Raw genomic sequence first — 26,654 nt, 5'->3', positions numbered from 1 at the left:
AGGAGAGGCCAGACATCTCTGGCTACAACCAGTCTCAGCTTTGAGAACTTCAGTTTGGAAAATCCAGTGATGTGAGTAATCGTTAGTCTCTGCCTCTGTCTGTGATGCAAGCCTGTTCACTCCATAGTGAGACCACATCCTTCCTGCTGGGCTGTGACTGCTATAAAATTCATCTCGTTTCCTCTCCGGCTGTTCCTGAGGCTGACATCTGGGTAAGTCCAGCTCTGTGGAGCGGGGTGGCTGAAATGGTCTTGGGAAGCATGGGGAGATTGTGTCAAGGGCCAGAACTTGACTAGAGATTTCTTTTGCCAGCCTTCAGGTCTGTCCTTCAACAATGCTTCTGGAATGTTCTTTTATGTTTATCACTATTTGGATGCTATGTGTGCGAGTGCATGTGTGGGGGGGGGGACGGGGGGTGAGGACAGGAGCAGCAACTGCTTACACCCATGACTCCAGCATATTTGCCAATCATTCCCCCAGGGAGAGGATACATGGGATGCATAAAAGCAAATGAGTATTTTAGAAACCAAGGGACAGAGAAGGTAAAGGTCAAGGTGGGGTGCACTAGGGTTAGGGATAGGGGAGCACAGAGGAAAGGCAGAGTCCTGATGTGGATGGAAAGATCAATGGAATGGGACCTGGGAGGGTCTGCAGCGCTGGTGGATCTGTCTGGAGTGCCCCCCTCCCCTCCTGCCACCTGCCAGATGCATAGGGAATGGATTTGGCGTGGGGTGCATGAGGCCAGGAGTGGAGAGGCAAGAATGAAGATAGAAGGAGAGATGAACATGTTTGAGATGGCTTGAACATTAAACTGTGTTCTTTATAAATTCCGTTTTGGAGAGTTCCAAAGCTTCGTAGGGCCTCTCCCTTCCTTTAACATCATTTATGTCTTTGGGCTAATGTTGTGCTTTTCCAAGTTCAGTAATATGAAGGGATAAATTCCAAACAAAGCCAATGTGTTCATCCATCTAAAATCTAGGAGATGTGTATGATCAAAAGATATAGCAGCTTATTTCTAGTTTTTGTGGAACTCAAACTCTAGTTAGGAAACTGAGTTGTTGAACACTGTAATGAAAGACTGTGTGTGATAAAACCTGGGAAAATGTCTTTGCCTTTTAACCATTTATTTTTATCATCTTCGATAATTTGTCCTCCTATCTGACTGAGATACCTACTTAAATGGTGGAAGAAACGGTCTCACACTTTTTAAGCTGAGAAAAATGCAACGTTAGGGGCATGACTCAGAAATCAATGACCCTGGTCTAAATCCTGGCTTTGTCCCTCCTGGCTGTGAAAACCTGGGCAAGTCACTTAGCCTAAGACTCAGTCTCTACTTCCATACCATGGGACTAGGAATTTAATCTTTGGGCTTTGTGCATCAGGGCAGCACCTAGCCCATGAGAAGCTCTCAATAAATGTGAGTTCTAATAATTATTATAATTGTGATTTTTGCAAAGAGACATTAAAGAAATATATGTGTTTATTATTCTCCCTTATCACCCCAAGTTCCATCCCGTTTCAGTCTTTATCAATCAGTGCACTGATAAAAGGGCTATTGCAGACCATCCTCTCCTCTACATGCTTTTATGTTCTCTCTCCTTTTCTCTCTCTAGGCATATGCTGCTCTGTTATCACCATATTTACTCATTCCTGGCATCCTTCTTGTTTTGTCCCTTACTCATCTTTCCTTGGTTCAAAACAGAAACAAGAGACCAGAGTCTTTCAGTTGGAAGGAATGTAAAAAACATAGTTTCCACTCTGTCATTTCATAGACGAGGAAACTGAAGTTGAAGAATAGTGAAGAATTTGTCCAAGGTCACACATAACCAGTGATCAGTGGGACCAAAGTTCTCCTGGTGATACATCAAGGTGGCATCAGGAAGTGGTTTAAGATACACATTGCAATGTTAATGTGACTGTGTTTGTGGGTTTAATTGTTTCTCTCCACAGGGGCACCTTTTTTCCATGGCTCAGGACACACTCCTGGGTCAAGCCAATAGGAAAGCTCTCTGGTAAGTATTTGACTCACTTTTCAAAACTAAAGATGGCAACTCGTTAGAGTCTGGTGATTTCTTTTTTTCCTTTCAATCTTCTGGGTTTTTGATAGTTTAGTTCTCTCTGAGGGTAGACTTCTTAAAAGACTTCTTATCCATATGCTGTTTTCACCACCTGATTTCCCAGTGTGGACCTATGCCCAAGGACTCTGACCAGGGCTGCAGGTGAGCATGGCAAGTGTCCGCTGCAAGCTGGCTCGTTACCTGGAGGATCTGGAAGACGTAGACTTTAAGAAATTCAAGATGCACTTAGAAGACTATCCTAGTCAGAAGGGCTGCACGTCACTTCCTCGGGGTCAGACAGAGAAAGCAGATCACGTGGATCTAGCCACTCTGATGATTGATTTCAATGGAGAGGAGAAAGCATGGGCCATGGCCAAGTGGATTTTTGCTGCAATCAACAGGAGAGACCTTTATGAGAAAGCTAAGAGGGATGAGCCCGAATGGGGTGAGTGGAAGGAAGACAGTATATTTTTTAAAATTGTGATAAAATACACATAATATAAAACTTACTGTCAACCATTTTAAAGTGTATGATTCATTGGTGTTAAGCACATTCACACTTTTGTGCAATCAATCTCCAGAAATCTTTTCATCTTGCAAAACTCTGTACCCATTAAACAACGATTCCTCATTCTACCCTCCCCTCAGCCCCTGGCAACCTCTTTTCGTCTCTATGAACTTGACTATTCCAGTACCTTTTATAAGTGGAATCATACAGTATTTGTCTTTTTGTATCTGGCTTATTTCACTCAGCATAAACATCCTCAAGCTTCACCCATGTTGTCACATATGGCAGGATTTCGTTCCTTTTTAAGGTGGAATAATATTTTGTGGTATGTATATACCACAGTTTGTTCATCCATTCATCCATCAGTGGACTTTCTGGTTGCTTCTAGCTTTTGATTATTGTGAATAATGCTGCTATGAACATGGCTGTACAAATCTCTTTGAGACCTTGATTTCAATTCTTTTGGATATATGCCTAGAAGTGGAATTACTGGATTACATGGTAATTCTAGTTTAATTTTTTGAGGAATGTTTTCCATAATGGCCGCATCATATTACACTCCCACTAGCAGTGTACAATTGTTCTAATTTCTCCACATCCTTACCAACACTTATTTTATATATATATTTATATATTTTTGATAGTAGCAGTCCTAATGGGTGTGAGATAGTATCTCATTGTGGTTTTGATTTGCATTTCCCTATTGACGAGTGACGTGAGCACCTTCTCATGTGCTTGTTAGTCATTTGTTTATCTTTGGAGAAATGCCTGTTCAAGTCCCTTTCCCATGTTTTAATTGGGTTGTTTGTCTTTCTTGTTGTTGACTTGTAGGAGTTCTTTATATATCCTGGATATTAACCTCTCATCAGATATATGATTTGCAAATGTTTTCTCCCATTCTATGGGTTGCCTTTTCACTCTGTTAATGGTATCCTTTGACGAATCAAAGTTAGTATGTTTGTTTTATTTGTTTGTTTAAATTTATTTTATTTATTTATTTTTGGCTGTATTGGGTCTTTGTTGCGGTGCGCGGACTTCTCACTGCAGTGGCTTCTCTTGTTGCGGAGCACAGGGTCTAGGTGCACGGGCTTCAGTAGGTGTAGCACTTGGGTTCAGTAGTTGTGGCTTGTGTGCTCTAGAGCGGAGGCTCAGTACTTGTGGCGCACGGACTTAGTTGCTCTGCGGCATGTGGGATCTTCTTGGACCAGGGCTCGAACCCGCGACCCCGGCATTGGCAGGTGGATTCTTAACAACTGTGCCACCAGGGAAGCCCAGTATGTTTGTTTTTTAATCACTTGTTTTATTATCTTGGCTTCATCTTCTTTTTTCCTCTCATGATAGTGCTATGAGAAGATGGAGGAAAGCAGTTTACTTTTTTTCTAACTTCTTTAAAAACCTAAGTCAGGGCTCATATACCACTAGGAATCTTCTCTGAATAGTTACACTTTATCCAAATCTCTCCTGTGCCTGAAACTTCCTCCAGGTCTCCATCTAGCTCCTCATGTGTCTGCCTGCATAGTCAACAAACTTGAATCTCTGCTTCCCATGGCTCAGGGGGCAATCTCTCACCTTATAGAACTATGTAATTTCTGGGGAAAAGCTTTTCCTATGGCCATTACTTTGGGTGTTGGAATGATCAAAGAAATACTCTTCATCCCTGTGGACAGGCTGAGGGTGAGGTTCTTCCTTCTGGCTCTGGTTCTGAGCAAGGGAAGGGTACAAGGATGGGCTCAGGGGAATCTAGAAAATCACAGGATGATGATGTTGAGCTAGCGGAAATGGGGAATAAAAATGAATCAGCATTTCTGAAATGGTCAGACAAAAATGGTGGTGTGTATGTAATATATCCATGCCATTTGAAGTCAGTTTTATATATTTAAACTTCTGTTTTCTAATGAATGTTTACCCTGTTTACCCTGTTTTTTCTTCCAACCCTGTATTGTCCATATTGGCATGTCTGAAGTCAATTAAAATGTATTTATACTGGCAAAAAAAAAAAAGAATCATCAGGTCAGAAGCACAGTGAACTGGGGAAGCAATATGGGTCTAATGAGGGAGATTAAAATAATATAGGGGCATGAGGGCAAGGGCGTACACCAGTGGGATGTTATAAACAAATTACGTATAATAACACAGTTATAAATGTGTCAGTACTTACATACTCAATAACCCTTTTAAAGTATAATAATCATAGTGGCAGAAGTAGTTCACTAAGCAGTTTTTGTGGATTTTATTCATTCTTCACAAGAACCCCAGGAAGCCTGTGCTTTTTCAAATGAACTTTCAGTTTTATTATACTGAGTGAAATAAGCCAGTCACAGCCCCTGGTGGTTGCCAGGGGCTGCAGGGAATGGGGAATGGAGAATTGTTGTTTAATGGGTATAGAGTTTCATTTTTACAAGATGAAAAATAATTCTGGAGATTGGTTGCACAACCATGTGAAGTGAACCTGGAAAAGGTTTTGGTTGTCCATGACTCTGTTCTAATCAGAGCCAAGACTGGGATTCAATGCCAAGTGTGTCTTTGGTGGAAGCCTGGCTCTTAACCACTGTGCCATTTGGCTTTTACATCTGGGTTGTGGGGTGGAAGAATGATAACTAGGGTTAGAATTTTTTTGTTTTTATGGGGGGTGCTGGCTAGGGTTAGGTTTTAGGTAAGAATTAAATTTTAGTCTTGGTTTGAGTTAATGTTTAGATTTTGTTTTGTGGTTTTGTGTGTGTTGGATTAACAGCTTTGCCATTCAGAATAAGTAGACACCTATCAGGAATCCTTTATGTAGCTCTTCGGTTCCTGCCCACCTAAAGTTATCTGTCCCATGTGTTTCCCTTGGTGCCTAGCTCTTATTCTACTGTGTCTAATTTCTCCTATAAGATGCTTCTTTGGGATGTGTTATTCAGTGATTGTTTAGATCTGTGATTCTCAACTGTGGATGCGTGTTGGAGCTTTTAAAATATAATGGTGCCTGGGCTCCACCTCAGAGAATTGACAAAGGATCACCGGAGGTGGAGTCCTGGAATCACTGTTTTTAAAGCTTTCTAGGTGAATCTAAAGTCAGCCAGGATTCTGAATACTGAAATAGAGAAATAGACATAAGTCAGATTGGTTATTCTTACTCTTAAGACTCAGGGTATGGGTAAGATGAATTTCAGGTGTTTGGGGTCAAGGAAGGATGATATTGCTGGCCTTTAGCCATCTTGGGGATATTGGAAAGTGTGTGGGATGGCCTCAAAACCAGAGCACCAGGGAGGGAGTCTGCCAAAGACAAATGAGGGTAAGAAACCTTGATGCCTCACATGTTTACTGTTTGATTTCCAGGCTTGGGAGACAGATTCCAAGACTGGATATAGTGTGGACATAATTCTGGGTGGTATCCATTGCTTTGAAATTAGGAGTACAGGAATGCCCCTAACTGGACATTCAACTGAGCTGTATTCTGGTTTGGGAGATGTTCAGGGCAGGTGCCTTTGACCTATGCCAGGTGTTAGATATTGGATCTCAGTGACGTCATCTTAATCAGGAGTCCTGGGTTTTGACGCTTTAAATTTTTCTTCCTTTTACTCTCAGACAATGCAAACGTTTCTGTGATAAGCCAGGAAGAAAGCCTTGAAGAGGAGTGGATGGGTTTACTGGGGTACCTTTCCAGAATCTCTATTTGTAAAAAAAAGAAAGGTAAGCAATGGGGGTGGCACTTCTAGTTGGGTTTGGAGACCTGGTTCTGTAGGTACTTGAAGCTAGGAAGGTGGATAATTTGGTGATCCTAACATGTTCCTGCTCCTTGGGATGAAAAGGCCTGTCTCAGGAAATCCACTTCAGCTTAAGAAATAGATTCATGTTTGCATGGCTCCTTGGAGTCCCAGAACCAAGGGGAGGCAATTGAGTGTTTCAGGTTTTATCAGGCATGAGCTGCAGCCTACCTAAAGGAGTAAGATTGAATAAAAAGGATCTTCTGGCCAGGGCCAGTTCATATGGCGTTTTGCTGTTCTTTTGTTTAACTGTGTCTAGGAAGACTTTGACACCCTAGATTTTCTGGGGCTGTTCATACCCAGGCAGTGGAGAGAAACTGCAACTCCCAGTCCTCAATTCCAGTTACCATTCCTTAGAGACCACCAGCCCCTGCTGATAGCTCATCTCTGGTGGATGTGCTCAGGCTTCTTCCAAAATCTAACTTTCTGTCTCTGCCACAGATTACTGTAAGAAGTACAGAAAATATGTGAGAAGCAGATTCCAGTGTATCAAAGACAGGAATGCCCGTCTGGGTGAGAGCGTGAACCTCAACAAACGCTTCACCAGGCTGCGTCTCATCAAGGAACACCGGAGCCAGCAGGAGAGAGAGCATGAGCTCCTGGCCATTGGTAGGACCTCAGCCAAGATGCAGGATGGCCCCGTGAGTTCCATGAACTTGGAATTGCTTTTTGATCCTGAGGACCAACACTCTGAGCCTGTGCACACGGTGGTATTCCAGGGAGCAGCGGGCATTGGGAAGACAATACTGGCCAGGAAGATCATGTTGGACTGGGCGTCAGGGGAACTTTACCAGGACAAATTTGACTATTTGTTTTACATTCACTGTCGGGAGGTGAGCCTTGGGATGCAGAGGAGCCTGGGGGACCTGATCGCCAGCTGCTGCCCTGGCCCAAACCCACCCATAGGCAAGATTGTGAGCAAGCCTTCCAGGATCCTCTTTCTCATGGATGGTTTTGATGAGCTGCAAGGTGCCTTTGATGAGCACACAGAAGCACTCTGCACCAACTGGCAGAAGGTGGAGCGGGGAGACATTCTCCTGAGCAGCCTCATCAGGAAAAGACTGCTTCCCGAGGCCTCTCTGCTCATCACCACAAGACCCGTGGCCCTGGAGAAACTTCAGCACTTGCTGGGCCGGGCTCGTCACGTGGAGATCCTGGGTTTCTCAGAGGTCAGAAAGAAGGAATATTTCTTTAAGTATTTCTCAGATGAGCAGCAAGCCAGGGAAGCCTTCAGGCTGATTCAGGAGAATGAGATCCTCTTCACCATGTGCTTTATTCCCCTGGTCTGCTGGATCGTGTGCACTGGGCTGAAACAGCAGATGGACAGTGGCAAGAGCCTTGCCCGGACGTCCAAGACCACCACTGCCGTGTATATCTTCTTCCTCTCCAGTTTGTTGCAGTCCCAAGGAGGGAACCAGGAGCACCACAACTCTGCCACCCTCTGGGGTCTCTGTTCATTGGCTGCAGATGGAATCTGGAACCAGAAAATCCTGTTTGAGGAGTGTGACCTCAGGAATCATGGCCTGCAGAAGGCAGATGTGTCTGCTTTCTTGAGGATGAACCTATTCCAAAAGGAAGTGGACTGTGAGAAATTCTACAGCTTCATCCACATGACGTTCCAGGAGTTCTTTGCTGCCATGTACTATCTGCTGGAAGAGGAGAATCAGGGGGAGATGAGGAGCATGCAGCAGAGTAGTTTGAAGCTTCCCAACCGAGATGTGACGGTCCTTCTCGAAAACTATGGCAAGTTTGAGAAAGGGTATCTGATTTTCGTTGTCCGTTTTCTCTTTGGCCTTATAAACCAGGAGAGAACCTCCTACTTGGAGAAAAAACTGAGTTGCAAGATCTCTCAGAAAATCAGGCTGGAGTTGCTAAAATGGATTGAAGCAAAAGCCGAGGCCAAGATGCTACAGATTGAGCCCAGCCAGCTGGAATTGTTCTACTGTTTGTATGAGATGCAGGAGGAGGACTTTGTGCAAAGGGCCATGGGCTATTTCCCCAAAATTGAGATCAAGCTCTCCACCAGAATGGACCATGTGGTTTCTTCTTTTTGTATTGAGAACTGTCGCCACGTGGAATCACTTTCCCTGAGATTGCTCCATAACTCATCCAAGGAGGAGGAGGAGGAGGAAGAGGAGGAGGAGAAAGAGGAGGAAGTTCAACACTCTGATGTGAACGATTGTGTCCTCTCTGATCCTCATGTTGCATATTCTCAGCGGTAAGGAGATTCTGCTTCAGGCAGGTGGTAGTATATGTTTTCTATTTTCCAACCACCTATCTCTTGGCACCTGCTCTCTCTCCTTCCTTCTCAACTGTCTTGCAAATGCAGTTGCCACAGCTACATAATAATGCCACCACCACTCATTTCTACCAGACCCCTTCATTGGCAGATATTGACTAGTAGAGAAAGGGTAGGTGGACAAACGCCATGAGAAAAAAGCCAATGAAACAAAAAGCAAATGTTTGGTGGATGCCAATTTAGCACAAGGCATTCTGTGGGAGAAAGAATGGAATAAAAATGTTCATAAACTCAAATTGCTTGTAATGTACTTGGGGCTTTAGTGCATAATACCCTATCAGTACCTAAGGGGCAAAACAACCTCTTTGACTCTGCCCAGGGACACAGAGGACAGAGGGCCCTCAGCGTTGGATGCTTGGGGGAGGTTTCTTGGAGGAGTGGAGTTTGAGCCTGCCGTGAAGGATTGATAGGATGTGCGTGAGTGGAGGAGAAGGTAAAGGGATTTGTGCAATGGGTTCTTGTATGAAGAAAGCATGAATACGATCTGAGGAAGAGTACTTATGTTGGAGAAAATGGGGAGGGACATGGCTTCACTGGACCAACCAATGAGGGGAAATCGAGGGAAATAGGGCTGGAAAGGAGAGAGTGCTCCAAGGCCCCCACCTTGTGTTTGCAGCCAGGCATTCATCAACAGCACCCCCTTCAGTGTCTGTTCACCCACTTGCGAGGGGGTTGGACGCCAGTTGCTGTGTGTGTACAGTGAAGGGATTGAGTTACTTGACTTCTAAGTCCTTGCACAGAAACTGCCACAGCTACAGTGGCTGTGGGGAGGTGGCTGTTCTGTGAGTGCTTGGGTTTAACCGCTATAGAAGACACTTGACATAGGACAAAATTCAGGACAAAGAGAGCTGACCCTTTCACTGGCAGCAATAAATTTTCAGCTCCCTCTCTTTGCCTCAGCACCACTACCAGGATGACTTTTCTATTTACTGTCGGGTCATCAAGGACCACCCGCTGGGGCTTCAGTGGACGCTAAGACCAAGGTCCTGCTCACAGCGACTTACAGTTGGGTTGTGGGGACAGGAAGGAAACAAGGGCAGTTGGTAGAGAGGATGGGCTTTGGCGAGAACACTGGTGGAGTGCACCTGAAACACATGGGCGGAGCCCTTGAACAGCCGGACCCTGAACGATGGGGCATGAGAGAGCCATGGATGTGCAAAGGGCAACTCAGATTGAGGGAATAGTGGGTTCAAAGGGTGGGAGGTGGGAAAGCCAGGGTACATTTTGACAATGGCAAATAGTTCAGAATAGCTAGAAAGAAGATGGGAGAGGGAGAGAAAGAGAGAGGGGGACTAAGAGGAGAAGATCTGCTCTCTAGGGCTCTAAAATTGAAGCTGAGTAAACAAGACATCTGACAAAGATCACACGGCTGTGAGGAAGGCTGGCAGAGACTCGGACTAAAACTCCTGATGAAGAGCCTGATGCCCATCTTGCTAGATGACAGCTACCTTCTTCTGAGGGCAGGCGCTTGCTTTGCGTGTTCTAGAGCCTTCGAAGGGCCAGCAGCATGGGCATCCACCTGGTGCCTGTTAGAAGTGCAGGACTGCAGGCCTGATCCTAGATCCATGGAGTCAGAATCTGCATTTTAACAAGAGCTGAACTTTGAAATCACCTGGAAGTCTTAAAAATATCAATATGCTTGGTCCCACCTCAGAGATTCTGACTCTATTCCTATGGCCTGGCCTAGGGATTTTCGAGAGCACTGCTGATGCTATTGTGCAGCCAATGTGAGAACTGGTCTCTGGGTCACTTAGCAGAGTGTCCAGGGCCATGGACAGGACAGCCGACTGTTGAGGGAGGAGAAGGATGCCTGAGGGAAGGGCCAGAGGGTATTCACAGTCAGCCAAAGTCACAGGCTCTTTCTTAATTGTTTTTTACTTTTAATTTTATTATTATTATTTTTTATTGAGGTATAGTTGATGTACAATATTATATAAGTTTCAGGTGTATAGCATAGTGATTCACAATTTTTAAAGGTTACATTCCATTTATAGCTATTATAAAATATTGGCTATATTCCTTGTGTTGTACAATGTATTCTTATAGTTTATTTATTTTACACATAGTAGTTTGTACCTCTTAATCCCCTACCCCTATCTTGTTCCTCCCCCTTCCTTCTCCCCACTGGTAACCACTAGTTTGTTCTTTATATCCGTGAGTTTGTTTCTTTTCCATTGTAGTCACTAGTTTGTTTTATTTTTTAGATTCCACATATAAGTGATATCATACAGTATTTGTCTTTCACTTATATCACTTAGCATAATACCCTCTAAGTTCATCCATGTTGTTACGACAAAATTTCATTATTTTAAAATTTAATTTAGTTTTTTAAATTTTAATTATTTTTTTTGTATTTGTTTATTTATTTATTTATGTGTTGGGTCTTCGTTTCTGTGCGAGGGCTTTCTCTAGTTGTGGCAAGCGGGGGCCACTCTTCATCACGGTGCGCGGGCCTCTCACTATTGCGGCCTCTCTTGTTGCGGAGCACAGGCTCCAGACGCGCAGGCTCAGTAATTGTGGCTCATGGGCCCAGCTGCTCTGCGGCACATGGGATCTTCCCAGACCAGGGCTTGAACCCGTGTCCCCTGCATTGGCAGGCAGATTCTCAACCACTGTGCCACCAGGGAAACCCTTTAATTTAGTTTTTAATTTTTATTTCTTTAATTGAAGTATAGTTAATTTATAGTGTCATGTTAGTTTCAGGCGTACAGCACAGTGATTCAGATATATATATAGATATATATATATATATATTCTTTTTCAGATTATTTTCCCTTATAGGTTATTACAAAATATTGAATATAGTTCCCTGTGCTATACAGTAGGTCCTTGTTGGTTATCTATTTTATATATAGTAGTGTGTACATGTTAATCCCAACCTTCTAATTTATTCCTCCCCCCCACTTTGGTAACCGTAACTTTGTTTTCTATGTCTGTGAGTCTCTTTCTGTTTTGTAAATAAGTTTATTTGTATTATTTTTTAGATTCCACATATAAGTGATATCATATAGCATTTGTCTTTCACTTATTTCACTTAGCGTAATACCCTCAAGTCCATCCATGTTGTTGCAAATGACAAAATTTCATTATTTTTTTATGGCTGAGTAGTATTCCATTGTGTGGCGTGTGTGTGTGTGTGTGTGTATACATCACATCTTCTTTATCCATTCATCACAGGCTCTTTGAATCATAGGTGTGTAGAACAGTCTTACCAAGGCTCCTCTGGCCTTTTTCATTCCTCAGTGCACAATCTTTGGTTCTGTGACTCATTTCTTAATTCCCAGGAGGCCTTTGAACTGGTGTCAGCCACTCCTGGCCCCTAGCTTCAGTTTGCTATCCTTAGAGATTGACTTTGTTTTCTGTCCTTCCTTCCTTCCAATTTCTAGATTGGTGAACTATCTCACTTCCAGCATTTGCAGGGGCATCTTCTCAGTCCTGAGCAATAACTGGAACCTCACTGAATTGAACCTCAGTGGCAATACCTTGGGAGACCCAGGGATGAAGGTATTATGTGAAACACTCCATCAACCTGGATGTAACATTCGCAGATTGTGGTAAGAACATGTGTGTGTGTATGTGTGTGTGTGTGTGTGTTTGTGTGTGTGAGAGAGAGAGAGAGGGAGAGAGAGAGAGAAAGGGAGAAGAAGGACCAGATTAGTGATTAGCTTTCTAAGGTTGTCATAACAAAGTACAACAGACTGGGAGCCTTAAACAACAGAAATTAATTTTCTCACAGTCCTGGGGGCTAGAAGTCCAAGATGAAGTTGTCAGAAGGGTTGGTTTCTTCTGCATCTTCTCTCCTTGGCTTGTAGTTGGCTGTCCTCTCCTTGTGTCTTCACATGGTCTCTGTGTGTGTCTGATTTCTTCTTCTTACAAGAACACAAGTCATGTTGGATTAGGGCCTACCTTAATGACCTATTTTAACTTAATTACTTTTTAAACCTGTCTCCAAATATAGTCACATTCTGAGGTCCTAAGTGTTGAGACTTCAACATGAAATATTTGGGGGGACACAATTCAGCCCATAGTAAGTGGGAAGGCAAAATTGATTGGAAGACAGTTGTTTGGGAAGTTTAAGATGGGGAAGAATAAAGGGGAACTGAAAATAAGTCATTTGTTGGTGTTATGAAAGGACGTGACTTTCAGTATCTTCCATTTCTTCATTAGCCATGCTTACAGATGAGATTTGAAGAGTTTCATCAAATACAGCAATGGCTACCTGGGCTGGAACCCATCAAAATATTTTGCATAGATTAAATTGTCACAGGGAATCTCTTGTAGATTTATTAATGAAATGCTTACTGTGAGCCCACACTGTGAATCAGACTCGCATGCCCTGAGTTGAGCACACAGCTGTATGGGCCATCCCTCCAGCCCTCTTCCATCACACATCTGCATTTTTGATGAGCTACACAGCCAGTGTTAAAGCCCACCACTCCAGGACATTTTCATTCCTTCCTCTCTTGCTCGTCATAACCACGCCATCACCAGTCTTATTTTACCTATTACACAAACCGTTGTCCACTTTTCCTCATTCTCACTCTATTACTGACTAGAGTCCTTAGACTCCTTAATCAACAGAAATTAATTAGAGGCCAGATGATGAATTCAGGCAAGGCTTTATTGGGGCTCATGCTACAGCACAAGGGAGCAAAAACAAGTAACAGGTGCCCTTGCTCGCTCCCTGAGCGGGGGGCGAGCTGGTCCCTTAAATGGGGTGAGAGTAGGGGAAGATCCAGGGGTCTGGCCAGAGGCGTGGCTTAGGTGGTCTGCCACCCCCTTGGTGGTACTCTGTGCAGGGATCATGTGCAGTACCCTGCTTTTGCTCCTGGCGCCTCAGAAATGGCAGTTGGGTTTTGACTTTTTTGTATCTTATTGTTCATAATTTGCCCCAACTGCACACATGCATGCAGTTATGTTTAGTCCCTTATAGTTTCTTTGTATTCTGTTGCTTGAGCAGATATTTGTCCAGGTGCAAGCACTGCAGCAAAGAGTCCCAGGTCCCAGCCTATCTCAACTCCACCAGCCCAGGTCCAACAACCACCGTGATTTGCCTGGATAGTGCAATAGACTCTAAGACCATAAACTTCTCATGACAGGATTCATGTTTGTTCTGCAATTGTCTCTATAATGTCTGGAGACATTGTTCTTACCATGTGTTCATGCCCCAAAATACATATTGAATGAATGTTGGCTGTTTGGTCTCCCTGCATCTACTTTTGCCACTCACCAATCATTCTCTGTACAAAAGACAGAGTGTTATTTAGAAAATTCTACTTTGATCGTGGCATTTCTATGCTTAGGTGCTTTTTCTTTGCTCTTTTGACAAAGTATAAAATGTTCTTCTTGCCTTCAAGGCTCTGGCTGGTTTTGACATTTAACCTTCCTCTCCACCATCATCCCATGCCACTCTCCCCATCGCCCCTGTGGGTGCCCCTGTGTGATTCCAGAAAGTGAGACACAAATGGGGAGACATGGGTGAGAATGAGATGTTTTGCAGATAAGATCTATTATCCATTCGCTTCTAGTTGGTGTGGAAATGGAGGCAGAAAAGATGATCCAACGAGCTCCAGGACATTTGAACTATTCACCTGGAGATGAGCTGGAATATTGTTCTCGCTCCTCTGATAGGGACTAATTGTTGGTGGTGGTGGTGATGGTGGTGACGGAGTGTGTGTTTGTGTGTGTGTAGAGCAAACCAAGAATCAGAGCTGCTTGCTCCTTCAGTTTAGATGAAGGGCTGGGATTAAATCATCAAACAGTATAGGGGCTTCCCTGGTGGCGCAGTGGTTGAGAATCTGCCTGCCAATGCAGGGGACACGGGTTCGAGCCCTGGTCTGGGAAGATCCCACATGCCGCGGAGCAACTGGGCCCGTGAGCCACAATTACTGAGCCTGCGCGTCTGGAGCCTGTGCTCTGCAACAAGAGAGGCCGCGATAGTGAGAGGCCCGCGCACCGCGATGAAGAGTGGCCCCCGCTTGCCGCAACTAGAGAAAGCCCTCGCACAGAAACGAAGACCCAACACAGCCAAAAATAAATAAATTAATTAATTTAAAAAAAATCATCAAACAGTATAGCAGGGACAAGGTTGGCAAAGAGAAAAGGTAGATGGGTACAACCCTAAAGAGAATAGTATCCACCTGAAGGAGTTTCAGCTGTTAGGAACATGTGGTAAAGAGGTGGAACCCATAGGTTCACCATTGTTTTCATTTACAAAACTGGAACTTGCCAATAATATACTCATATATATGCCCATTATTTTTGGAGGGCGTTCACTGGCAGCTGTGGTCTCAGACCGTGAGCCAGTGAGCCCAACACCTAACTTCCCAATACGTCTTGAGCTGTAGTCAGGAGTTCTGATAAGATAATTCTTTCTTTCATTAAAAAATTTAGGGGTGGCGGGGCGAGGGAAGAAAAAAAAAAATTTAGTTATAACTTTCTCTTTGTAACATGAGAACAGAGTGCCCCTTCCTGGTGCTAAAAACCAACGTAGACCAGAAAGCCGTGACAGAAAAGCCGCCCACGTTCTGACGTTTTCTGTTTCTGTGCTTGGCATGAAGGCTGGGGCAGTGCTGCCTTTCCCATCAGTGCTGCTTCAACATCTCCTCGGTCTTGAGTAACAACCAGAAGCTGGTGGAACTGGATCTGAGCCACAATGCCCTGGGAGACTTTGGAATCAGGCTTTTGTGTGTGGGACTGAGGCATCTATTTTGCAATCTGAAGAAGCTCTGGTGAGTCTGAACTAATTTCCTTCAAGAAGTATGAGCTGTGGCTTCAATGAGTCACGATGGTTTAGAATTTTAGTGTGAGGATGACCTTTGCTGCTCAGAGGATCCCCTGTGTTTATCTCTGGGTGTTTGTCAATAATTAATTCAGTTCGTGTTTGTCGTAGGAAAAGCCACGTAACTCAGCCCTGGAGGGGAACTTAAAAAAGCAAAAATGTCATGCTTGCCTTTAAGGTATTTACAACCTGGCTGAGAAAATAAAACCGACGTATGCATTGCTTTAGAAGAGTTTTGGGACTTGATGACAGGGCCCTGGTCCACACAGAATAGGAAAAACGACGCTAAAGCAATGCAGACACTTGACATTCTATGCAGCTCTTCATTAAATGCTTCTGGGACACTTGAATTTTGAAGAAGACAAGAACGCACTTGAAAATGGTACCCATTAGGGTGGCTATTATAAAAAAGCAAAGCAAAATAAGACTATATATTCAATAAAATAAGCCAGAAGAAAAAGGGCAATATTTGTATGATTTCACTTATATGAAGTCCCTAGAATTGTCAAATTCGTAGAGACAAGATGTAGAATGGTGGTTTCCAGGGGCTCGGGGGAGGGGAATTGGGAGTTATTGTTTAATGGGTACAAAGTTTCAGTTTGGGAAGATGAAAAGAGTTCTGGAGATAAACAGCGGTAGCGTTGCACAATTATGTGAATGTACTTAAGTGCTACTGAGTTGTAGCACTTATAAATGAACACTTATAAATGTTTACAATGGTAAATTTTATGTTATGCATATTTTACCACAATAAAAATACATGTAGAGATCTGGGAAGATGTTGTAATATTGCATGGGCTTGGAAGGTGTTTACGTGCTATTATACCAACCAGAAAAAGAAGCAAAAAGTTAATAAAGAGCTTGGATGTACTCTTTCCACGTGTGGACTGGACTATAGGCAAGGGCCGGACAAGTGCTTTCTTGAGTCACAGGAGAGTGGGGAGTGGCATGAGAGAAGTGTTGTGACATTCTGCCATCTCTGAAGGTTGGTCAGTTGCTGTCTCACATCGGTGTGTTGTGATGATCTCGCATCTGTCCTGAGCACCAACCATTCCCTGACCAGACTCTACTTGGGGGAAAATGCTCTGGGAGACTCAGGAGTTGGAATTTTATGTGAAAAAGCAAAGAATCCACAATGTAACCTGCAGAAACTGGGGTAAGTCTTCATGAGTGTCTCAGCAATAAAGCAACTTATCTTTAGGGATATATTGTTTGGAAAATGTGAATGGGGGTTATTCTAAAAAAGATTAATCAGGTGGAGTTGAGGGTAGAGAATGGAAGAGACAATATCTGAAGTAGTTTGAAGCACTAGATACTACCCACTGCTAGTAAGTTAGTTATGTCTATGCTACTGAATGCAAGTTCATGTGCCCAGCACACAGTGAGGCACAACAAATTGAAACATTGCAGTTTGGAGCAGAGAAAGGTTTATTGCAGGGCCATGCAAGGAGATGCGTGGCTCATGTACCCCAAAACCCTGCACTCCTTTAAGGGTTTCAGCAAACATTTTTAAAGGCAAGTTGAGGGAAGGGCGTGGGTGGTTTTTGCAGACTTCTTGGTGTCCGTAATCCTTTGTTCTTGCACTGTCCATGTAGGTCAGGTCACACTGTTCCCATAAACCTCCAACAAGACAAATGTTACCCTCTGTTCTGCAACTTTGTATCTCCAAATGGATGACTCTTAAAAGTCAGAGCTTTGAGAATAGGCTATTCTGTATATTTCAGGCTACAGGCAACATTCTTACACAAAGGTGCAAAGCATGACTAAGCACAGGCAACAGAGCACAAAGGTTAAAGTAAAAGAACCAGATCTAATATGGAGTCAGATTTGCTCTTCTCTATTACATATAGAAGTGGAGGTTCTCAGAGCTGAAAGAAAGCTTAGGAATTGTGCAGCCCAGTGAAGCAGCGAAACACTTGCTTCTAAGACATTCACGTGGGTAGTCACCCGTTTTATGCGTAAAAATTTCTAGGCATGCTAGTCATTGCTACACTGCCTGCAGTTCTTATTTCTATGCAGCCCCTTCTTTTTTTTTTTGTGCATTGGTCTTTGTTCTGCTCCCCAGGGTCTGCTAAGAGATGCTGATCTCAATTCCTCAGAGACAACACTCACACTCTAGGTCTTCTCATCTTTTGCCTGGATGTCTAAACCCTTAACTAGGATGTGGTTTAGCACCTTCACCTATTTAGTTATGTTGTCCTAGGTGAGGGTTGGTCTGTTAATGTGTCTATTTCAAGTGCAATGCCCAGACCTGAACCTGATACTCCTAAAGATGCCTGGTGGAACTTTCACCTCCTGTGGCAGGGCACTATAATGTCACCGGTGAAGCCTGGGATTTCCTTATATTTCTGGCAATCACATTAGAACATGAGTTCTACTGGATGTCTGCAGTCAATAATAATACACATTTTGGGGGTGTTTCTAACACCAATAACCAATTCTCTGCAGACACCAACTGGGTGTCTTACAAGGCAATTCGATTTTGACACTAACTACCCAGAGTTATTGCAGACCCTTCAGCTAAGGTCTCAGTCCAAAAAGACTGCCTCCACCAACCCCTGCCAATGTCAGACATCAACTGCAAGTAGTGGGTCCCCAGATTACTCACACTTCTTTCTGACTTGGCTACAAATTGAGGATTCACACGACCCCCTACTCAGGTGGGAAAATTTGCTAGAATGACTCACAGAAATCAGGGAAATACTTTACTTATGTTTGAATTTTTTATAAAGGGTACAAATAATCAGATGAAGAGACACTAGGGTGAAGTACAGTAGGGTCTGGAGCCCAGGGGCTTCTATCCCCATGGAGTTGGGGTGCTTTACACTCCTGGCCTGTGGATATATTCACCAACCCAGAAGGTCTCCAAATCTCATTGTTCAAGAGATTTTATAGAGCTTAATCTCCAGCCTTCCTCCCCTCTCCTTCCTGAAAGTTGGTGGATGGGGCTGAAAGTTCCAACTTTCTAATCACTTGGGCTTTCTGATGATCAGCCCATCGTGAGCCTATCTAGGGGCCCGACCTTAAGTTACCTCATTAGCATAAACTCAGATGTGATCAAAAGGGGCTCCTTTGAATAACAAGAGACACTCTTATTACTCAGGAAATCCCCAGGGTTTTAGGACCTCTGAGCTGGGAATGGGGGACAAAGACCAAATATATTTCTTTTTTAAAATTTTTTAACACCTTTATTGCAGTATAATTGCTTTACAGTGGTGTGTTAGTTTCTGCTTTATAACAAAGTGAATCAGCTATATATATACATATATCCCCATATCTCCTCCCTCTTGCATCTCCGTCCCACCCTCCCTATCCCACCCCTCTAGGTGGTCACAAAGCACCGAGCTGATCTCCCTGTGCTATGCAGCTGCTTCCCACTAGCTACCTATTTTACATTTGGTAGTGTATATATGTTCATGCCATTCTTTCACTTCATCCCAGCTTACCCTTCCCCCTCACCACATCCTCAAGTCCATTCTCTACGTCTGCGTCTTTATTCCTGTCCTGCCCCTAGGTTCTTCAGAACATTTTTTTTTTTTTTAGATTCCATATATATGTGTTAGCATACAGTATTTGTTTTTCTCTTTCTGACTTACTTCACTCTGCATGACAGTCTCTAGGTCCATCCATCTCACTACAAATAACTCAATTTTGCTTCTTTTTATGGCTGAGTAATATTCCATTGCATATATGTGCCTACCACAAAAATACCCACTGATATACACTGAGTAGATATCAGTGTCTCCAATTGAAAGACGAGAACGTGAGGCTCAAAGAGCTTAAAGGCAGTGGAACCCAATGCAGATATAGTCCAGTGTAACCCACCACCCACCCCTTAACTCCAGCACAACACTGCTTCATGATGAGTTGCTAGTAGACTCTCTAGAAGGCTTCTACAATATATATTGCCCTCTCCAACCTGTGTGGCACCTCACATTTAGGTCTGTTAAATTTCTTCATATCTTTCTTTTGACTCATTTTCTAGGCATTTTTTTAATTTAATTTTTAAAAATATACAGCAGGTTCTTATTAGTAATCTATTTTATACATATTAGTGTATATATGTCAATCCCAATCTCCCGCTTCATCCCACCACCTCCTCCACCCCCCTGCTTTCCCCCCTTGGTGTCCATACATTTGTTCTCTACATCTGTGTCTCTATTTCTGCCTTGCAAACCGGTTCATCTGTATCATTTTTCTAGATTCCACATATATGCGTTAATATACGATATTTGTTTTTCTATTTCTGAATTACTTCACTCTGTATGACATTCTCTAGGTCCATTCACGTCTCTACAAATGACCCAATTTCATTCCTTTTTTATGGCTCAGTAATATTCCATTGTATATATATACCACATCTTCTTTATCCATATATCTGTCGATGGGCATTTAGGTTGCTTCCATGACCTAGCTATTGCAAATAGTGCTGCAGTGAACATTAGTGTGCATATGTCTTTTTGAATTATGGTTTTCTCTGGGTATATGCCCAGTAGTGGGTCATAAGATAATTCTATTTTCAGTTTTTTAAGAAACCTCCATACTGTTCTCCATAGTGGCTGTACCAATTTATATTCCCACCAACAGTGCAGGAAGGTTCCCTTTCCTCCACACCCTCTCCAGCATTTGTTGTTTGTAGATTTTCTGATGATGCCCATTCTAACCAGCGTGCGCTGATACCTCATTGTAGCTTTGATTTCCATTTCTCTAATAATTAGTGATGTTGAGCAGCTTTTCATGTGCCTCTTGGCCATCTGTATGTCTTCTTTGAAGAAATGTCTATTTAGGTCTTCTTCCCATTTTTGGATTGGGTTGTTTGTTTTTTTAATATTGAGTTGCGTGAGCTATTTATATATTTTGGAGATTAATCCTTTGTCCATTGATTCATTTGCAAATATTTTCTCCCATTCTGAGGATTGTCTTTTCATCTTTTTTATAGTTTCCTTTGCTGTGAAAAAGCTTTTAACTTTCATTAGGTCCCATTTGTTTATTTTTGTTTTAATTTCCAATACTCTGGGTGGTGGGTCAAAAAATATGTTGCTGTGATTTATGTCAAAGAGTGTTTGTTCTTCCTATGTTTTGCTCTAAGAGTTTTATAGTGTCTGGTCTTACATTTAGGTCTTTCATCCATTTTGAGTTTATTTTTGTGTATGGTGTTAGGGAGTGTTCTAATTTCATTCTTTTACATGTCGCTGTCCAGTTTTCCCAGCACCACTTATTGAAGAGACTGTCTTTTCTCCATTGTATATCCCTGCCACCTTTGTCATAGATTAGTTGACCATAGGTGTGTGGGTTTATCTCTGGGCTTTCTATCCTGTTCCATTCATCTATATTTCTGTTTTTGTGCCAGTACCATATTGTCTTGATTACTGTAGCTTTGTAGTATAGTCTGAAGTCAGGGAGTCTGATTCCTCCAGCTCCATTTTTTCTCCTCAAGATGGCTATGGCTATAAGGGGTCTTTTGTGTCTCCATACAAATTTTAAGATTTTTTTGTTCTAGTTCTGTAAAAATGCCATTGGTAATTTGATAGGGATTGAATTGAATCTGTAGATTGCTTTGGGTAGTATAGTCATTTTCACAGTATTGATTCTTCCAATCCAAGAACATGGTATATCTCTTGATCTGTTTGTGTCATATTTGATTTCTTTCATCAGTGCCTTATAGTTTTCTGAGTACAGGTGTTTTACCTCCTTAAGTAGGTTTATTCCTAGGTAATTTATTTTTTTGTTGCAATGGTGAATGGGATTGTTTCCTTAATTTCTCTTTCAGATCTTTCATTGTTAGTGTATAGGAATGCAAGAGATTTCTGTGCATTAATTTTGTGTCCTGCAACTTTACCAAATTCATGGATTAGCTCTAGTAGTTTTCTGGTGGCATCTTCAGGATTATCTATGTACAGTATTATATCATCTGCGAACAGTGACAGTTTCACTTCTTCTTTTCCAATTTGTATTCTTTTCATTATTTTTTCTTCTCTGATTGCCGTGGCTAGGACTTCCAAAACTATGTTGAATAATAGTGGTGAGAGTGGACATCCTTGTCTTGTTCCTGATCTTAGAGGAAATGCTTTCAGTTTTTCACCATTGAGAATGATGTTTGCTGTGGGTTTGTCACATATGGCCTCTATCATGTTGAGGTAGTTTCCCTCTATGCCCACTTTCTGGAGAGTGTTTTGCATAAATGAGTGTTGAATCTTGTGAAAAGCTTTTTCTGCATCTATTGAGATGATCATATGGTTTTTATTCTTCAATTTGTTAATATGGTGTATCAGATTGCTTGATTTGTGTATATTGAAGAATCCTTACATCCCTGGGATAAATCTCACTTGACCATGGTGTATGATCCTTTTAATGTGTTGTTGGATTCTGTTTGCTAGTATTTTGTTGAGGATTTTTGCATCTATATATATCAGTGATATTAGTTTGTAATTTTCTTTTTTTTGTAGTATCTTTGTCTGGTTTTGGTATCAGGGTGATGGTGGCCTCATAGAATGAGTTCAGGAGTGTTCCTTCCTCTGCAATTTTTTGGAAGAGTTTGAGAAGGATGGGTGTTAGCTCTCCTCTAAATGTTTGAAAGAATTCACCCGTGAAGCCATCTGGTCCTCGACTTTTGTTTGTTGGAAGATTTTAAATCACAGCTTCAATTTCATTCCTTGTGATTGGTCTGTTCAAATTTTATTTTTCTTCCTGGTTCAGTCTCAGAAGGTTATACCTTTCTAAGAATTTGTCCATTTTTTCCAGGTTGTCCATTTTATTGGCATAGAGTTGCTTGTAGTAGTCTCTTAGGATGCTTTGTATTTCTGCGGTGTCTGTTGTAACTTCTCCTTTTTCATTTCTAATTTTATTGATTTGAGTCCTCTCCCTCTTTTTCTTGATGAGTCTGACTAAAAGTTTATCAATTTTGCTTATCTTCTCAAAGAACCAGCTTTTAGTTTTATTTATCTTTGCTACTGTTTTCTTTGTTTCTATTTCATTTATTTCTGCTCTGATCTTTATGATTTCTTTCCTTCTACTAATTTTGGGTTTTGGGTTTCTTTTTCTAGTTCCTTTAGGTGTAAGGTTAGATTGTTTATTTGAGATTTTTCTTGTTTCTTGAGTTAGGATTGTATTGCTATAAACTTCCATCTTAGAACTGCTTTTGCTGCAACCCATAGCTTTTGGATCGTCGTGTTTTCGTTGTCATTTTTCTCTAGGTATTTTTCGATTTCCTCTTTGATTTCTTCAATGATCTCTTGGTTATTTAGTAGTGTATTCTTTAGCCTCCATGTTTATGTGTTTTTTATGTTTTTTTCCCTATAATTTATTCCTAATCTCATAGCGTTGTGGTCGGAAAAGATGCTTGATATGATTTCAATTTTCTTAAATTTACTGACGCTTGATTTGTGACCCAAGATGTGATCTATCCTGGAAAATGTTCTATATGCACTTGAGAAGAAATTGTAATCTGCTCTTTTCAGATGGAATGTCTTATAAATATCAATTAAATCTATCTGGTCTATTGCATCATTTAACGCCTGTGTTTCCTTATTAATTTTCTGTCTCGATGATCTGTCCATTGGTGTAAGTGAGCTGTTAAAGTCCCCCACTATTATTGTGTTACTGTCGATTTCCTCTTTTATAACTGTTTTTTGCATTTGCCTTATGTATTGAGGTACTCCTATGTTGGGTGCATATATATTTATAATTGTTATATCTTCTTCTGGGATTGATCCCTTGATCATTATGTAGTATCATTTCTTGTCTCTTGTAACATTCTTTATTTTAAAGGCTATTTTATCTGATATGAGTAATGCTACTCCAGCTTTCTTTTCATTTCCATTTGCATGGAATATCTTTTTCCATATCCTCACTTTCAGTCTGTATGTGTCCCTAGGTCTGAGGTGAGTCTCTTGTAGACAGCATATATATGGGTCTTGTTTTTGTATCCATTCAGCGAGCCTGTGTCTTTTGGTTGGAGCATTTAATCCATTCACATTTAAGGTAATTATATGTATGTTATTATTGCCATTTTCTAATTGTTTTGGGTTAGTTTTTGTAGGTCCTTTTCTTCTCTTGTGTTTCCCACTTGGAGAAGTTCCTTTAGCATTTGTTGTAGAGCTAGTTTGGTGGTGCTGAATCCTCTTAGCTTTTTCTTGTTTGTAAAGCTTTTGATTTCTCCATCAAATCTGAATGAGTTCCTTGCCAGTAGAGTAATCTTGGTTGCAGATTCTTCCCTTTCATCACTTTAAATATATCATGCCACTCCCTTCTGGCTTGTAGAGTTTCTGCTGAGAAATCAGCTCTTAACCTTATGGGAGTTCCCGTGTATGTTATTTGTCATTTTTCACTTACTGCTTTTAATAATTTTTCTTTGTCTTTAATTTTTGTCAATTTGATTACTATGTGTCTCAGCAAGTTTCTCCTTGGGTTTATCCTGCCTGGGACTCTCTGCACTTCCTGGACTTGGGTGGCTATTTCCTTTCCCATGTTAGGGAAGTTTTTGACTATAATCTCTTCAAATATTTTCTCAGGTCATATCTCTCTCTCTTCTCCTTCTGGGACCCCTATAATGTGAATCTTGTTGCATTTAATGTTGTCCCAGAGGTCTCTTAGGCTGTCTTCATTTCTTTTTATTCTGTTTTCTTTATTCTTTTCTGCAGCAGTGAATTCCACCATTCTGTCTTCCAGGTCACTTATCCATCCTTCTGCCTCAGTTATTCTGCTATTGATTCCTTCTAGTGTGTTTTTCATTTCAGTTATTGTATTGTTCATCTCTGTTTGTTTGTTCTTTAATCCTTCTAGGTCGTTGTTCTTTAATTCTTCTGGGTCTTTGTTAAACATTTCTTGCATCTTCTCGATCTTTGCCTCCATTCTTTTTCTGACGTCCTGGATCATCTTCACTATCATTATTCTGAATTCTTTTTCTGGAAGGTTGCCTATCTCCTCTTCATTTAGTTGTTTTTCTGGGGTTTTATCTTGTTCCTTCATCTGCTACATAGTCCTCTGCCTTTTCATTTTGTCTGTCTTTATGTGAATGTGGTTTTCATTCCACAGGCTGCAAGATTGTAGCTCTTCTTGCTTCTGCTGTCTGCCCTCTGGTGGATGAGGCTCTCTAAGAGGTTTGTGCAAGCTGCCTGATGGGAGGGACTGGTGGTGGGTAGAGCTGGGTGTTGCTCTGGTGGACAGAGCTCAGTAAAACTTTAATCCATTTGTCTGCTGATGAGTGGGGCTGTGTTCCCTCCCTGTTGGTTGTTTGGCCTGAGGCAACCCAGCACTGGAGGCTACAGGCTCTTTGGTGGGGCTAATGGTGGACTCTGGGAGGGCTCACGCCAAGGAGTACATCCCAGAACTTCTGCTGCCAGTGTCCTTGTCCTCATGGTGAGCCACAGCCACCCCACCCCGCCTCTGCAGGAGGCCCTCCAACACTAGCAGGTAGGTCTGGTTCAGTCTCCTATGGGGTCACTGCTCCTTCCCCTTGGGTCCTGATGTGCACACTACTTTGTGTGTGCCCTCCAAGAGTGGAATCTCTGTTTCCCCCAGTCCTGTTGAAGTCCTGCAATCAAATCCCACTAGCCTTCAAAGCCTGATTCCCCAGGAATTCCTCCTCCCATTTCTGGACCCCCAGGTTGGGAAGCCTGATGTGGGGTTCAGAACCTTCACTCCAGTGGGTGGACTTCTGTGGTATAATTGTTCTCCAGTTTGTGAGTCACCCATCCAGTGGTTATGGGATTTAATTTTATTGTGATTGTGCCCCTCCTACCATCTCATTGCGGCTTCTCCTTTGTCTTTGGATGTAGGGTATCTTTTTTGGTGAGTTTCAGTGTCTTCCTGTCCATGATTGTTCAGCAGTTAGCTATGATTCTGGTGCTCTCGCAAGAGGGAGTGAGCGCACGTCCTTCTACTCTGCCATCTTGAAGAAATCTCTGTGCTGGACTTATTGAGGCTCAGGTTCTTTGTGTCTCAACACAGAAGGACTTCAGCGAGAGGCACATTGATAGGCAAGAAGTAGATTTATTAATGTAGGACGCTTGTAAGAGATGCAAGCGGGCAGGTGAGAGAGCTGTCTAGGCATTTTTGAATCATGATCCTGTCAGTATTACCTAGACATATAACAAGCAAACTGTCTTCATTAATGTTACTGACAGAAATACCAACTAGATCAGCACCAAATACAGCAGGAAGTGTATTTACTGAGGAATAATCTGTTAATCCATAATTAAAACCCATAGATGTTCACAAAGCTCTGTTACCTCCTTGGGCCTGTCCCAGTGGCCCATCCTCAGATATTGCCAAACTCTTTACCAAAAAAAGTCTATATTCAATGCCTTCATTTCCTTCCCTTATATCATTACTCTATCTCAGCAATTTGGCTTCTGCTATTCTTGGTTTGTTCAACAGATATGATTTAGCCCCTTTATTTTCCAGGTACTCTGGGGGCTCAGTTGTGGGTGTTGATAGTAGCAGTGAGTAAAACAAACCAAGACCCGGGTTTCACAAACATTCTTATAGTGGGTGATAAACACTAGACAATAGACAAGCAAAGCAATGTACAATATATGTAAGTGGTATAATAAAAACTGGAGTGACAATGAGGACTGCTTCCTTGCCCAAGTGTTCAGTAAATGCCTCCCATGCAGATGACATGGGATTGGGTACTAAATAAACTGAGGGTGAGAGCCATGAAAAAGCCAGGGGAAAACACTCCACACAAAGCAAAAAGAAGTGAAGAGGCTCAGAGCATAAACTCTCAGTTGACCCTCAGTGATCCTGTTTCTGACTCTTGTAGATTCTCCTCAGTCCTAATCCTAGTTGAAATCTGTTGCCTTTAATTCTGTTCATCATCTCCTCCTTGAAACCCTTCTTTCTTGTTTTTAGGGCACTGCTCAGTTTTTCCTGCTAATTTTATAGCTTCTGCTCCTCTGGCTTCTGCATTGACTTCTCTTCCTGTGGTCTGGGGATTTCACCATTGGTTTTCTTTTTCACTAAATGTTTCTACACTCTCTGGGAACTCTCATATGCCCCTCAGCTTTGAAAACAACCTGTATACAGGTGGCTCCCCAAACAGATCTTAAACCTAGATATTGCTCTTGTGCTTTTTTCTTTTTAAATAGACATTTTTTAGAGGGGAATTAGATACACAGCAAAATTGAGAGGAAGATACAGAGATTTCCCATATGCCCCCTACCTCACATATGCATAATCTCCCCCATTATCACCATCACCCCCCAGAGTCGTATATTTGTTACAACTGACGAACCTACACTGACATATCATAATCACCCAAAGT

General features: G+C 42.1%; 1 protein-coding gene across 3 annotated transcripts in view; it reads left to right on the top strand.

Annotated features, from left to right (window-relative positions):
- Positions 1–224: 224 nt before the first annotated feature.
- Positions 225–26,654, top strand: part of NLRP3 (NLR family pyrin domain containing 3) — a 55,854-nt gene continuing 29,424 nt past the window's right edge. For 2 of the 3 annotated variants that reach the window (XM_082457652.1, XM_082457650.1), the window contains exons 1-7: positions 225–2,012; positions 2,182–2,502; positions 6,130–6,234; positions 6,750–8,526; positions 11,994–12,161; positions 15,168–15,338; positions 16,374–16,544. In XM_082457652.1, the coding sequence (XP_082313778.1) occupies positions 2,226–2,502; positions 6,130–6,234; positions 6,750–8,526; positions 11,994–12,161; positions 15,168–15,338; positions 16,374–16,544 (2,669 nt within the window). In that variant the 5' untranslated portion in view covers positions 225–2,012; positions 2,182–2,225. The remainder of the gene's footprint in view (positions 2,013–2,181; positions 2,503–6,129; positions 6,235–6,749; positions 8,527–11,993; positions 12,162–15,167; positions 15,339–16,373; positions 16,545–26,654) is intronic. The other variant, XM_082457651.1, reaches the window with a different exon arrangement.

Source organism: Balaenoptera physalus, assembly GCF_965194825.1.
Source record: "Balaenoptera physalus genome assembly, chromosome: 3".
Lineage (NCBI taxonomy): Eukaryota > Metazoa > Chordata > Mammalia > Artiodactyla > Balaenopteridae > Balaenoptera > Balaenoptera physalus.
Note: the sequence above shows the minus strand (reverse complement) of the source record. Positions and strands in the feature narration are given on the sequence as shown.